Raw genomic sequence first — 14,323 nt, forward strand, 5'->3', positions numbered from 1 at the left:
TATCTATTAGATATTTTGTTTAGTTTCATTTTGATTTCTTTTTTGGTTATTTTCTTTATATTTTCCTTTCATTACTTATCGTTTCTTTCTATATTATTTTATGAATTCATATAATCAATTATTATTTCATTTAAGTTATATTATTTTTGTTTATCTCTTTACCTTATTTACGATTATTATTTCATTTTTGGTCTAAACAAACTTGAATTTCCGGTAAAATTCGATAAAGGATTTGATCCATCGCAGATCTTTCCTTTCGATTACGGTACTCAGGTCCAGAGTTTTACTTTTAAATTTAAAATTTTAGGTCGCGTGTAGGCGGCGTGGAACCACGCATCGGAAAAGACGTGTCAAGGATCGCAGTATTCAAAGGATCCCCCCCCCTATCCCATATTCCCGGCCTAGCTCGCTCAGAAGTGCCGATGGAGCTTCAATGCGGGCGGACCTTCAAGGTCAATTTCGGCGTCTTTTTAGGCTTTTGGGATAAACCTCTTGATCATCTCCGACGACTTGATCGTTTGACCACCGCAATAACATTGTCTTTACAAATTGCCAAAACAGTTAAACGTGGATGGCTAAAATCTACAAGATCGCCATCTTGCAGCATGCAACTTATTTTTTGACTATCTGAAGGTCATATTCAAGGCAAAAGGTGATCACATGAAGCCGAAGTAAATGACTATTTTTTTTTGTCTTTCGAATCAATAAAAAAATTATGATTTGTTGAATAGATAACACTTAACCTGCCAAACTCTATAATTGAAAAAGCAACAATGAAAAATAAAATTTAAAAAAAAATGTTAGGCTCATGCCTCTCTCATGCGCGGCGCTTCGATAAGTTCCGCACAATTCATACAATTTCTGACCAGGTCAGTGTTTGGATGCAAACGTTGATTGCTTCAAAACAATTCCAAAAAAAATCAAAAATATTGTAGCGAGTTACGTAAATCTTGAAGTAAACAAATCAAATTTTCATTATGACATAATATACTATAATTAAAACTGTTAATTGCTGCTGATATTAACCAGACCATTGAGCGAAATTATGAAGAACTTTCCTCTGTGTAAATAAATTGTGCAATTAAATCATTTCAAAAATAATGTATGACTCTTAGGTTTTGATGACAAAGGCAACAGATGTGTGATGAATCAGAGACAAATGCGCACCGATTTATGATAATATGATGTAGATATCATGATAGTTGCAATATTTTATATTTTTTTTCATTTGTAAATTACGATCTTATTTAAAAACAACAATAGCCTCATGTAAGTATATTAAAATGAAATATAATATAATGTGCGATAAGAAAGGGATCATTTATTAATACTATCTTCATAATCAACCTATCAAAACAATCCATTGTCATGTAATGCACCAATGTATGTTACATTACTCCTCTCATAACCAACAAAGAGCCATTAATGATTGTATAAACAAACCAAACAAAATTACTGTTTTACCTTCCACACTAGCACGATTGAATTACAATTATTTTCCGAAAAAATATTCATGAACCATGGACTTTGGGGTTCCCAACCTCCCTTAGCAACCCCCAGATCTCTGACATCGCTCCTTCGCATTCTTCTCGAGTCCATGTCATCGATGAAGACGAACAAATAAAATATTACCTAATCTCTCTTTTCTTTTCTTCAGCCTTTATCCCATTCACAAGCGGGGTCGGCTCGAAAATATTACCTACTCTTTGTCGAAATCGGGTACGAGCACTTATTCTTGAAAGAGGAGAAACCATCACTTTATAGCCTGGCGTGATGCTGCAGCTGCATTCCATCGATCACAATACTCAGCGCAATAGATGCCTTTCTCTCTATCTAGAAGGTCATAAAGTTATACAAACTGTTATCAACTGCTAAATTGCCACATGCGTTTAGCGCTTTTTTCTTTTGGTAGTGAATAAATTTCCAGGTAGCAGAACTCCTCACTGTCCCGAGAAAATACTTGTAGATCAGAAAAGAGACGTGGCAGCGGATATGTCAAACATTAAGAAAAGGCGCAGTCTCTTTGTTGATTATGTTATGCAATAAACTCACCCTAGAAATACCCGACACAGAACAATTGCTGACTGCAATATTCTTACCTGAAGGGCAAGTAAACCTCAGTGAACATACTAACAGCAACTATATATTCTGGAGTCTCAGTGAAACTTATCAGGATCAACGAAAACTTGAGGAGTGTATTCGAAACAGAACGGAATAAAACAAAGTGGTGGACCGACCAGCTTTTTTTCAATCTACCGTTTGAGCCTATCAAACATCCCGATGGATGACAATCGTACGCTATTCTACCATTCCAGTCAAATTATCTGCTACGCGCAAGAGTTAACATCGTAGTCGATGGTAAGCGAATAAAAAGCCGACCAAAATAACGGTGGTCTGATACGATTGCAATTGCATCCAGATCAGGCTTTTGATAAAACAAAATGGCGAAACCGATTACGACGAGCCGACCCAACTTGTGAACGGGATAAAGGCTGAAAAAGAGAAGAAAAGAAGAAGATCCTTTATGTCCGGCAAAATTTTTTTTATAAATCTTGCCAGCAAGTAAGTTAACCTACGGATTAACAAAAATAAAAAAGTAACGACGCAAGCTAGAAAAATTACACTCATAAGACAAAACATTACCTTCGACGAATATAACGCAGAAAATGTAGACAGCTTTGTTTACTTAGGCACACAACTGACCAGCAATGTTAGCGAGTCTGAAGAAAACAATAAGAGGGCGATCGGCTTGTCAAAATCCCAACCATCATCCTGAAGAGATATTACACAACCACTTGCCCCTTCCTATTCCCTCTCAATTATCATTGTGTTGAACGAAAATCCTTTCCTTAGTGATAGTTACAGGCATATCTCGGTTCTGTAAACTTCCGCCAAAATCTTCCAGCCGAACATCAAATCTATTGTTGATGAACACTGGCATAGAGGCAATTATACTTCTACAGACTTCTAGTCCTCCAATCGAACACGTCCTTCTAATCCTTAAAACCAACATCTTGTTCGGAATTGATTGGAAGACACCAACCATAGCCTGTCTCCTTGATATAATGAAAGATTTCAATTCCGTATGGCAATATGGACTCATCTATAAGCTGAAGCACAATCTTTACCTCAACCTGCACCTCTGTAAGCTAATCCTTAGCTTAGGCGGTAATGCCAGGTTAAAGTTCAGTATAGTATCCGAATAGCTCAGTGGCTAGAGCACAAGGCTGCCGTACGGGATGTCGCGGTTCAAATCTCATTGCTGGCAGTAGGATTTGTATCGTAATTTGACGTCGGATACCCATCGACTGGGCTGTAAATGAGTACCTGAATCAAGTCAATGCTGACCACATTGTACTATACCGTACTGTAACCCTGTAGTGTGCCGTTACGGTCTTGAATAAAAGGCTCTAACACACTTCAAGACCTTGATCCAACTGGATTTTTCGCCAAAGATTATTATTATTATAAAGTTCTGTAACCCTTTCCACAAGCTTCTCGTTATTCACAGCAGATATCCCTAAGCCCGCTCCCTACTTCCTACTCCATGAAAGATATTGCGTGAGATCAGACTCGTCTAAATTCTTATCTAGACGAACATTACTGCTATTTTAAAAAGTGGAAACTCACCCTCAGTCCCCAAAAGTGGAAATCGCGCGAACATAATGAAAAAATTAAGTCCAGTATCAAGAACCGGTCACTTGGCATCAATTCAACACCTATTCCCACGGTTAAACCAGTTGTTTATCTAGGCGTTACTATCAACTCCAATGTGACCAATATTCCACATGTCAGTAATGTACACTGTGTCCCATATTTATAAGGCTGTCTAATTTTGAGGATGATTTTTCTGGTGCAATAAATTAATTATTGATTTTTCCTTGAATATAGAGAGCGCAATTGCATTTGTTCATTTATTTGGAATTTTTTCGTAAAAATCTGTGCCCTAAATTAATAGGGACACAAAAGAAAAATAAATAATTCGTAAAATGATATAATCTAAAATATATAATATTCAAATTTTACTTGTTTTTCATATTCTAAATTTTTTGAATGTCAGTAAGTCCCAAAGTATTGGATTTGTGTTTTTCTAACCTCCCTACATTCTTTTTGTGAATTCTCGATGTATTTTCCCTAGTTTTAAAGTGAATATTCTTTTACAATATGTAAATGTTTCCAGTCGAAATATATATTTTTTTAATTGTTATTGCGGAAATCCCCGCTATTGGCCGGGGTATCTCTGCATTTACCTGCCATATGTATAAATGGGCTTCCGAATATCTAACCGTTTCAATTGTGCTTGTGCGATAAAATTCGAGATAACGAAACAATTATCTAAAGAGGGAAAGCGTTGCCTACAGAAGAAAAAGTGTCAATTGATTCGTATGGGAAATCAAGAAAATCATATCGTGAAATAGCGACGCTTATAAACTGATTGAGAAGTGCTATTTACCAGTATGTAAAAAATCTGGGTAACGAAATAGTTAAGAAGAAACGTGGATCAGCGTCAGAGCGCCAAGATCGTGACAAACGAAAAATAGTCATCGCCGCCTGTCAAACAACTAAGGGGTGCAGAAGAATCAAACATGAAGTGGCTACTCACGTCTCCAAAAGTACAGTGCATCGAGCATTAATTTTCGCCACATTTGATTTGTAAAAAAATGCAAAAAGCACCTAAACTGAAACCTCATCATATGCAAGTACGATACAAATTTGCAGTAGAAATTGACATTCAAATCGTACTCGCGTGGGTCAGTACAGATCTTAACTCAATGGAAAATGATTGGGGTATGATACTATGCGATTTATATAATAACGCAAAAGAGTACGCAACAGTCCCAGAGCTGAAGGAAGCCATCAAGTCAGCATGAAACAACGTCGCCGTGAGAAGACTGCAAAATCTTAATCAATGGTAAAGCGAATGAAAATCTTATTAAAAAAAAGAAATTATATTAATTACTAATTGTGTAAATAAAATCTCTTTGTGGTTGCTGAATAAATTGGAAATTGGCAACAAGTCTAACCTGAAGCTGGACACTTCAGGTAAGAAAGGTTTTGCATATTTCTTTTATAAAGACATTTGAGTGTGAATTTTCCCCATTAGTACATAACACGTAATATACGCATGTATTATGTGAGAATATTCACTTTCGGGTGATATTGACAGTCAAAATCTTGAATTTCCAAAGAAGTGACAATTTTGACCTATTACAACTTTGTTAGTGATAGTACGATTTCCACCAAACTTGGTAGGATCAAGTTCTATATTATAGCCTACATTATTGCAAATTTTGTGGTGCTAGAATAAACTTAAGGGGGATTCTGCAGCCAACTACTAAAAATTTGGTGCATTTTGTTTGCACCAAAAAAAAAAGATATTCTCAAAACATGAGATGGCCCTATAAATATGTGGGGAAATTCCTAAAAATTTATCTGTCACACCCCAACCCCTTAATCGCCAAATGTATGGGAAATGAAATCGGCGAGAACATCCTGCGCACGCAATTTCCGCCACTCTTTGATCCCTACAATAATAATAAAAACCGTTTCTTCAACATATATAGAGTAGTCCTCTACACAAGCCACCATTCCAATGAAGAATACGTCCCTTGAGCTATGCATAACGGCTAACGCCGCTTCTTATACCATTCCCTACCTATCGTAAGCCATAATCCTTTCCCTCCTCCTCTATCCACCTAAACTCATTACAGCAATCGGAGGCTATTTTTCACTTTGCCTGCAGATACGAGAACGAGAAGTGTCCACGATAATCAAGACGCAGAAACTAAAGAGGGCTAGCCAAGCACAATTCATTGGCAAAAACCAGCAGCGGACGAAGATAGCGCATCACTAATTGTATTTTGGAATTTATAAGTGCATTCTGAAGGCCAAGGCTCGAAAGGGTCATATATGTATTTTGAATTAAATTTTTACTCGGTTTTTCGTTTATTGTGTGATCATTTTTTTTAGCAACAAGCTAAATTATTTTTGCCAAAGAAATCGGATTTCCAATTACCTCTTCCAAATACCGGCCAGTTCAACCTTCTAAAATCACAGCACAGCTCGAGCGGGGGCATACCACATACACCGTAAACATTTATGTAAAAATATTTGTCAAACGCCGAAACCATTCTGCATAAATATTTATAAGTCTGGGCCAAGCTTGAAAAGAACCTGAAAATCGACACCATTCGAGCGTGGGGCATTTGGGTATACATGATCCACACAATCTCGACAGGGTAATGGCAAGCGTTAAGAAATTATGTATCTTGTTCATTCGGCACAGTCTTTTGCTTTTATCATCATCTGTTCAGTTTCATTATTATTGCACGTAATGCTGTGCAAGTGCTAAGCAAAAATTGCACCATTTTAGCTATGTATAGTCAAAACGGAATACCGGGCAGAAGAGCACATAAACAGAATCCTCGGTAGGGGCTAATATTAGATTATGTGCACTCTACATTTTCTAACTTTGGTAAGCCACCATAAGAGGCACCAAACCAAAGACAATGCAACCCACAAGCCACGTTTCAATTCGTTTCCGATCCTTCTGTAATTCTCAAATATCAATTCATTCCAGCTAAACCGAAAATAAAAACACTCAATGTAACTAGAACCAGTTTACTTTCTTTTTACCGGAAGAGACTTTACATTAGCAGCAAATAGAGAATTACGCACAGACGTAAACCAATCATTTGCCGATTCGGCCTTCACAATTTTTAACTGTGCGTAATATCAATTATTAGGATTGAGATTATGCATTTTTGATTAAGATTGGATGAGTTTAGCTACAATGTTTGCCTTGACACGATACACAAAGAACTCGAAGCTCGAATTCGCACTAATCGCAAAAAATCGCGGTTAGATATGGATATATTTTTTCATATCAATTATCACTGTTTTGGTTATCGTGTACAAACATCCAGCTAAGCTTTATTTGCTACGTGACATATTGCTGGTAGGTACGGTGTTAAAAGCTGCGGTTACATTCGAAGAGGCTAAACGTTTTCTACTAGTTGTGAAGTCCGTCTCTAGTACTTTGGAGCCTGGCTCTCGGTCTTCGAGTAATCCCTAATTGGCGAGTAGAACTGCAACGGAAGAAGACTCGGATTAGTAGTTGCAAGTGTTTAGCAGTTTCAAGGATCGTTACCTTGTGTTGGGCTGATCTATAAGCTTCCCATGGTTCTGGGTTGTTTGTGCGGCTCCATGTTACTTCGGGGCTGCGAGTGGCCAATCGGATGGTGTAGAAAATAGCTCCAGCAGCTCCAGCCAAAGTACATACGTACAAGGGGATCAACTGAAAAACAAATTACACACAAATTAAACGGAATTGCAGGTCTAGAAGTGTCAGTGAAAGAAACTCCTCCACACGACCACTGTCTGGTACAATGCATGATTATATAAGAAAACTCTCTGAAACGCAATTTTCAATTGTCTGAATTCCGCTTATAATATCTGATTGAAAGGAATACGCACTGCTGGATTTTTCATCAAACTCTTAAGTCCCATTCCCTGCATGTTGGCTGGATTTTATTCTAGGCTTAGACCACAAAAAGAAAAATTCTGATTCAACCCGATTACAGCAGTAGCGACAAGATGAAGATTGACTTATGGCGGCCAGTCAAGGGAAATTCTTATACGACACGAGTCAAATTCGGGGATCAAAGATATATTGAGGGTCCGATTCAAATTAAGCCGTGCAGGGCTGACTTGATGAATGTATGAAATGTATTATATGAATATTCAGTTTATACTTTATAAAAATTATGAACTAGTTGAGTATAGGAAGAGATAATAGTTAACACTTTTCATTTAAAATTATTTGAACAAATGCGAACTCCTTACAATTAATTCGTACCCATAAATCTCGAAATAAGCGATAATTCATGAGAATTATGTCATCCGCAATTGGGGATATCCTTAAACATGCACCGCCAACCTCAATTGGTTAATTTATAGATGCATACCATTCGAATATTAAAAGTTCTAAATGGTAAAGGGGTACATCACAGTGTAGAAAAAAATGCATGCTATTATGATAAATTCTCAAGAAGAGACTGTAAGCTTGAATAAATGCTTTAAATGATTGTCTTGAACAAATTATATCAAAAAATTTCTTTTGGGGCAACTTATCATGAGCATAAAAGATAAAAGTGAGCAAAAAATAAAAATGATTCTTGGTTTAAATGAAAAGAGTGTATGATTCATCATGATTCATGATGAGAAAACTACACAAACTCGCAGTTGATAGCAATGTTTTCCTGCTATTAACACCCAACCATTATTAGGAACTATATTTGCAGTGCAAATTCATAGCTGAATAAAGCTACGTTTTTGCAAAGGAGAAAGATTTCTTATTAAATTAGTTACACTCAATAAATTAAATTTTACTTCTGCGGTCATTAGCTTTATAGAGCGATAATGCATCCTCCATCATTCATCAACAAATTTATATACTTGAGTAATAAATTGGGCGGATTTTGAAAAAATACGACCCAGAGAAACACCGGACTTTCCATCCTAAAAATTTTCCATCATAAATCTATAACATTTTGGACCACCTCGAGAGAAATTTGTGGTCAGGTCAGCATAAACGTTTGCTAACATCACTGAATTTAGTTAGAAATTCTTGTGATAAACCTGCAGGAGCGGGACATCATAAAAATACAAGCATCCACCAGAATTCGGATGAGATCAAGAAGCTAATGTTTGACCGATTGGACCATCGCCCCAGGGGGTATTGTTTTAAGCAAGGCCTCCATCTTCTAACTATACAGCTGTGACCTTGTACTTATCTAGAAGTATACATTGATAAATTATCAGAGCCGTAAGCTTGGCAACATATGTGCAAATAATTGTAATAAGCAGATTGACACCTTTTCTAAATAATTGCTGAATTTATTCTAAGCGTATTTCACAAAATTCGAGAAATCCTCTGTAATTGCAGATTTAAATGCACAACGTTAAGAGGCAAACCTTTTCGTAAAATTTAAGGAAAAGTTACTGTTTATTTCTGTTTCTAATATCATTTTCCGAACTCAGCGGTTCATCCATAATTTGCGCATGTTACTACATGTGGCAGTACTAGACACGGGCTGATATCTGAAAACGTCATATGTCAAAGTGTTGATTTATCGTGAGTTTGGTGGCTGCAGGGAAAACCCGTAATTTGGATCCTTTGTGTTAGTCCCTCCGATTTGCCCGGAATGTCTTTATCCAGCATTTTGCCCGCACCAACAAACGCGGTGTGGGATCGTGAAGATGAGCGACGAGCTGCGGCAATCAACGCCCCGACAATGGGAGCACTGGTGAGTGCAAAAATTGCTGCACCACCTTATGGTCAACGTAAGGGCTGGGTGCCAAGGACAGAAGCGGACTTTGGTGATGGCGGAGCATTTCCCGAGATTCATGTGGCACAATATCCGCTGGGAATGGGAGCCCCGGGAAACACTGGAAAGAAACCGACGGCATTGGCTATCCAGCTCGACCAGACTGGCAAAATAAAGTACGACGCGATAGCCAGGCAAGGACATGGAAAAGATAAAATTGTTTATTCAAATATCAACCAGCTACTGCCAGCCGAAGTGCTGGCAGAAGATGCTGAGGAGTTGAGGCGACCCGATGAAGAAACTATTGAGGAAACCACAGAAGCAACTCGCCGTGCTCTGGAAAAATTGACGAATCAGAAAATATCAGCCGCACTGCCAGTGCGACACGCTGAGCGAGCCGCTCCCGCCCAATATATTCGGTACACTCCATCACAACAAGGGGATGCCTTCAATTCAGGTGCCAAGCAACGTGTTATTCGAATGGTGGAGGCCCAAGTCGATCCTATGGAGCCTCCGAAATTTCGTATTAACAAGAAGATTCCGCGCGGACCGCCATCTCCTCCGGCTCCTGTTTTACACTCTCCCTCGCGCAAGGTTACCGTGAAGGAGCAAAAGGAATGGAAGATTCCACCGTGTATATCAAACTGGAAGAACGCAAAGGGTTACACGATTCCATTGGACAAGCGACTTGCCGCGGATGGTCGTGGTCTACAGCAAGTTCATATCAACGAGAAATTCGCAAAAATGGCCGAGGCACTATACATAGCCGATAGAAAGGCGCGTGAAGCGGTTGAAGCACGCGCCCAACTCGAGAAGAAATTGGCCCAGAAAGAGAAAGAAAAGAAAGAGGATATGCTCCGACAAATGGCTCAACGGGCTCGTGAGGAACGTGCTGGGCTCCGCATGCCTGATGAAGCAGCGACCACAGCCGAAAGTCGCGAAAGAGATGATCTCCGGGCGGAGCGCCATCGCGAACGAGCGCGTGATAGGAATATCGCTCGTGCTGCGCCTGATAAACGTTCAAAACTGCAACGCGAACGGGAGCGCGACATATCAGAACAAATCGCATTGGGAATGCCAGCGAAAACCAACACCGGAGGAGAAACTATGTTTGATCAACGTTTATTCAACACAACCAAAGGCATGGACTCAGGATACGGCGATGATGAGGCGTACAATGTCTACGACAAACCATGGCGTGAATCAGCTTCACTCGCCTCACATTTGTACAGACCTAGCAAGCAACTGGACAACGATGTGTACGGCGCAGATTTGGACAAGATTGTCAATACGAATCGATTCGTACCAGACAAAGAATTCAGTGGCACCGATCGTAGCGGAGCCAATGCTCGAAGCGGACCAGTTCAATTTGAGCGAGAAGAAGAGGATCCCTTCGGTCTGGATCAGTTCTTGAACATGGCCAAGAAAGCACAGAAGGCACCGAAGCGTCGTGATGATAAGCCTGATGATCGCGAAAAAGATCGCGGTGGAGATAAGAAGCGAAGGAGAGTTTAGTAATAGTATAATTTGTAATTGTAATTTTCAATAAACAGTAATATTCTAAAAAATACTTTTTAACTTCCAAATATACAGAAAATACGGGTCGAAGTAGAGAAATTACGTTGGTTTTATTTCATATGCCAGTATGTCAGCCAATATCGAACGAATGGACTCGTGTACTATCGCTTTCAAGCTGGAATGACAGCATTCGAGTACTACTTTCTTCACTTTTTTGTCGTCCTTCCGTCAAACTGTTCGACGAACGTCCAGAGAGATAAATCTTCAGTGATTTTGTCCAGGTTACTTGCAGGCTACGAACGGTTTTTTCTTTGACGGTGTGGGATCCCCATAAGCCGTTTGCAGCTTTCTCGATGTGTCAAAGCACGAAAATCGCGAATTTAGAACAAATTCCTTATAAAATATTGCAAAGATCGGTACGACTGCTGATATTAACAATTAAACACAAATTTGCAGATCCCGCGCAAACTTGGCATCATAATTAAGGACAAGTTCAAGTACTTTTTTGACAAAGTTTAAGTAATATTAGGATGGCGTGTTAAGAGGGGTAAAGGGGAATTATTTCGGGTGTGGTGGTACAAAAATTCAATGAAAAAATAAATATTAGAGGGGGCGCGCATAATTTTCACCCCAGGTTAGTATAAGTTTCACGCTAAGCTCCGCTTTCGTGCGTCATTTTAACCTCTGGCCCGGATTCTCCCTTCACAGCTCTAATGTTAGGGAAATGAATTCGAAGGTTTAGTGTCATGCTTTCCCCATTCTTCCTCCCTTATTTGAACATTTGCTTACATAAACTTCTATTAATATATAAAACAAGAGAACAATCGTTCCTTGAAATATTGCAGAAGGCAACAACATACAAGCATATGTGGCATTAGGAAATTCCAAATTCCTCTAATTTATTCATGTTCAGTAACAGGAACTAAAGGGAGTTGCTCATGCTGAATGGACTATTTCCACCCACGACTATTTATTGTAAATTTTTCGGAAGCTAACGAAGAGGGAGTTCAAATTTGTTTTAAAAAGTTCAGAACTGGAGTGGTCAAAATGCAAATAACGTTGAATGTTTACCATGTTTTCATTAGTGGGGATATAGCCTAGCTATTTTCCTAGATGGAAAACGGAATAAATTCTGCAGGTGCAAAGCCGCTAATCTGATGTTCATCTTCTAGACGAGAGTATATCTTAGTTAACAAAGAACAAGGTACTTAAAATACTGTCTACATTAGAAGGGCAATTTTTAAGATTTTTTTTCTCAGCTCCGTTATTAAATATGACCATGCCCCTTTTTGTTACCTAATTGGTATCCTTTTACAAAAAAAAATATTTTTATTAAAATTCTTGTTGTTTAGTTATTTTATAGAGGGCGCATTCGCAGTTAATCTCAAAATTGGCTTTTTATTGTTTCGCTACTATTTTTTATTTTATTTGCATATGCTACACAACGTATAGCACTGATGCAGGGAAAAAATGGTTTAAAACCGTTTTACACTACTCCAACGTTCGAATTTCTACCAAGATATTTTAAGAGAACATTTTCAAAGCAGTAAGGAGTTGAAAAATTCAGAAAACAGAAAATCGATTTTTTGAAATTTGTAATGTACCCAGGAACAAAGGTTAATACATTCGGCTCAGTAATTCAAAACAATCAATTAAATTTATGTGCCCACCGTCTTGGTTAATATAATTCTATATATCTTAAAGGCGCAGCACCATTGTAAATTGTTGGAAAAAATGTTTATTTTAAAAAGTGCTTTAAGCCCTACAGCAAAAGGGAAAACAATTTGAAGCCTCTGGAATTTTGGACTTTTTCCCAAGTAGGAACTCCAAAACTTGTTGGGAGGGTACGGCCTAAGAGACTTACCTTTTAATATTTTAGTTGACAGACTTATATTTCAAAATTGGTGTTCATTTAAGTGCATTTTTGAGTAAAAATGTCAGTGTATGTACAGAAAGAACATCATTTTTCGATTTTTTTTTGGTAGAGTGCCGATTTTTAGTATGCAATATACATTTTTAGACGATTAGTCTTCTTAGATTTTTTGTAATCGTTATCTTCTTTTTCCGTTTCTCTCGTTCACAAGCGGGGTCGACTCGTCGTGATCGATTGCCCCATTTTGTTCTATCAAAAGCCGGATGCAGTCGCGAGGTATTCAAATCACCATCTAGCGTATCAAGCCACCGTTGCTTCGACCGGAATTTTAGTCGCTTACCATCTACTTCGACGTGCGGACCAATCTTGTCAAGTGAATTCTCGTTGATGCGAATTATGTAACTATACCATCGAAGAAGCCTCCCTCGAAATTTCTCCACGATCGGTGGAATCCCATCTCGATCGCGGATATCTTCATTTCGGATGTAATTGAGGCGTGTTACGGCACTAGTCTAACACAATTTCTTCGTCTCCATTACCACGAGACACACTCAGAAACAAAGAAGGCAACAGGGCGGACGACACTGCGGTAAATTTTAGATTTGAAACGTTCATTTATACATCGATCACAAAGAATATCAGTTGCGTAACGCCACTTCATCCAGGTTGCACTAATGCGTGAAGTAATTTCATAGCACAGGTCTCCATTGGCTGATAGCATTGAACCGAGGTATTTAAATCACTCAGTTCTGAACGCAAGGAAATACAAGCTGGAATTCTGGAAATTCGGCGCTTTAGGTATAAAAGTTCTGTGTTCCTCTTATGTCAGCAGCTCTATATGCACGTTTTTCCATTCGTACATAGTTGAGAATGCAAAATATTCTGTCATATATTGCCAAACAAAATATGTGCAAGTACATACAAGTTAACGACATAAATATTGTTCGCAAAATTGATTTAACTCAAATTCACGCATTTTCCACTTTACTTTGTGCACGAAAGCATACATACATACATGTCCATCTTATTGTATACTATCCGTAAATTTCATTAGCATATACGTATATGCACACATGCTGCTATGATACTATGATGATGATTTAAATTTACGTGAAATGCAATACTTTGACTTTCAATAACTCTGTTAATAATAGTTAGATTCCGTTAAAACTTTTCAAAGTTATGTCCTTTATTATTGCCTACAGTAATGCCTTCTAGAATAAACTTAAGGGGGCTTTCGGATAAATTTCCAAAATGTGGTAATACACTATTATTAACTTTTTTTATGGAGATATCGGAACGGGATGTGTTTTGAGGCTTAGATTTTTTAGAGATGCTTCACTGCGATTTTTTTCAGATTTTCCTTATAGACTTTCCGGGTGGGATCATTCTCATCCATACGGATTAAGTGACCCGCCCACCGTAACCTATTGAGCCGGATTTTATCCACAACCTGACGATCATGGTATCGCTCATATATTTCGTCCATCCTCATGTAGGGGGCCAAAAATTCTTCGCAGGATTCTTCTCTCGAACGCGGCCAAGAGTTCGCAATTCTTCTTGCTAAGAACTCAAGTTTCCGAGGAATACATGAGGACTGATA

At 38.4% G+C, this 14,323-nt stretch overlaps 2 protein-coding genes across 2 annotated transcripts; one reads left to right on the forward strand and one right to left on the reverse strand.

Annotated features, from left to right (window-relative positions):
- Positions 1-6,609: 6,609 nt before the first annotated feature.
- LOC119650759 (cytochrome c oxidase subunit NDUFA4) lies at positions 6,610-7,637 on the reverse strand. Its single transcript, XM_038053851.1, has 3 exons — positions 7,477-7,637; positions 7,151-7,297; positions 6,610-7,088 (listed from the first exon to the last, which is right to left on the reverse strand). The coding sequence occupies exons 1-3, from the start codon at positions 7,516-7,518 to the stop codon at positions 7,032-7,034; spliced, it is 246 nt and encodes an 81-aa protein (XP_037909779.1). The 5' UTR covers positions 7,519-7,637; the 3' UTR covers positions 6,610-7,031.
- A 1,461-nt stretch (positions 7,638-9,098) lies between these two features.
- Positions 9,099-10,946, forward strand: LOC119650758 (puff-specific protein Bx42). Its single transcript, XM_038053850.1, has one exon. It carries the CDS (start codon positions 9,207-9,209, stop codon positions 10,842-10,844), a length of 1,638 nt encoding a protein of 545 aa, XP_037909778.1. The 5' UTR covers positions 9,099-9,206; the 3' UTR covers positions 10,845-10,946.
- Positions 10,947-14,323: the final 3,377 nt, after the last annotated feature.

This window comes from Hermetia illucens, chromosome 3 (genome assembly GCF_905115235.1).
Source record: "Hermetia illucens chromosome 3, iHerIll2.2.curated.20191125, whole genome shotgun sequence".
Lineage (NCBI taxonomy): Eukaryota > Metazoa > Arthropoda > Insecta > Diptera > Stratiomyidae > Hermetia > Hermetia illucens.

Bases quoted from the DNA above. Each gene is read 5' to 3' on its own strand.
- LOC119650758 (XM_038053850.1), top strand. From the start codon at position 9,207: ATGTCTTTATCCAGCATTTTGCCCGCACCAACAAACGCGGTGTGGGAT.
- LOC119650759 (XM_038053851.1), bottom strand. From the start codon at position 7,518: ATGCAGGGAATGGGACTTAAGAGTTTGATGAAAAATCCAGCA. The intron at 7,298-7,476 runs GTGCGTATTCCT...TTTGTTTTTCAG, and splicing joins GTTTGATGAAAAATCCAGCA to TTGATCCCCTTGTACGTATG. The intron at 7,089-7,150 runs GTAACGATCCTT...CTTCCGTTGCAG, and splicing joins ATAGATCAGCCCAACACAAG to TTCTACTCGCCAATTAGGGA.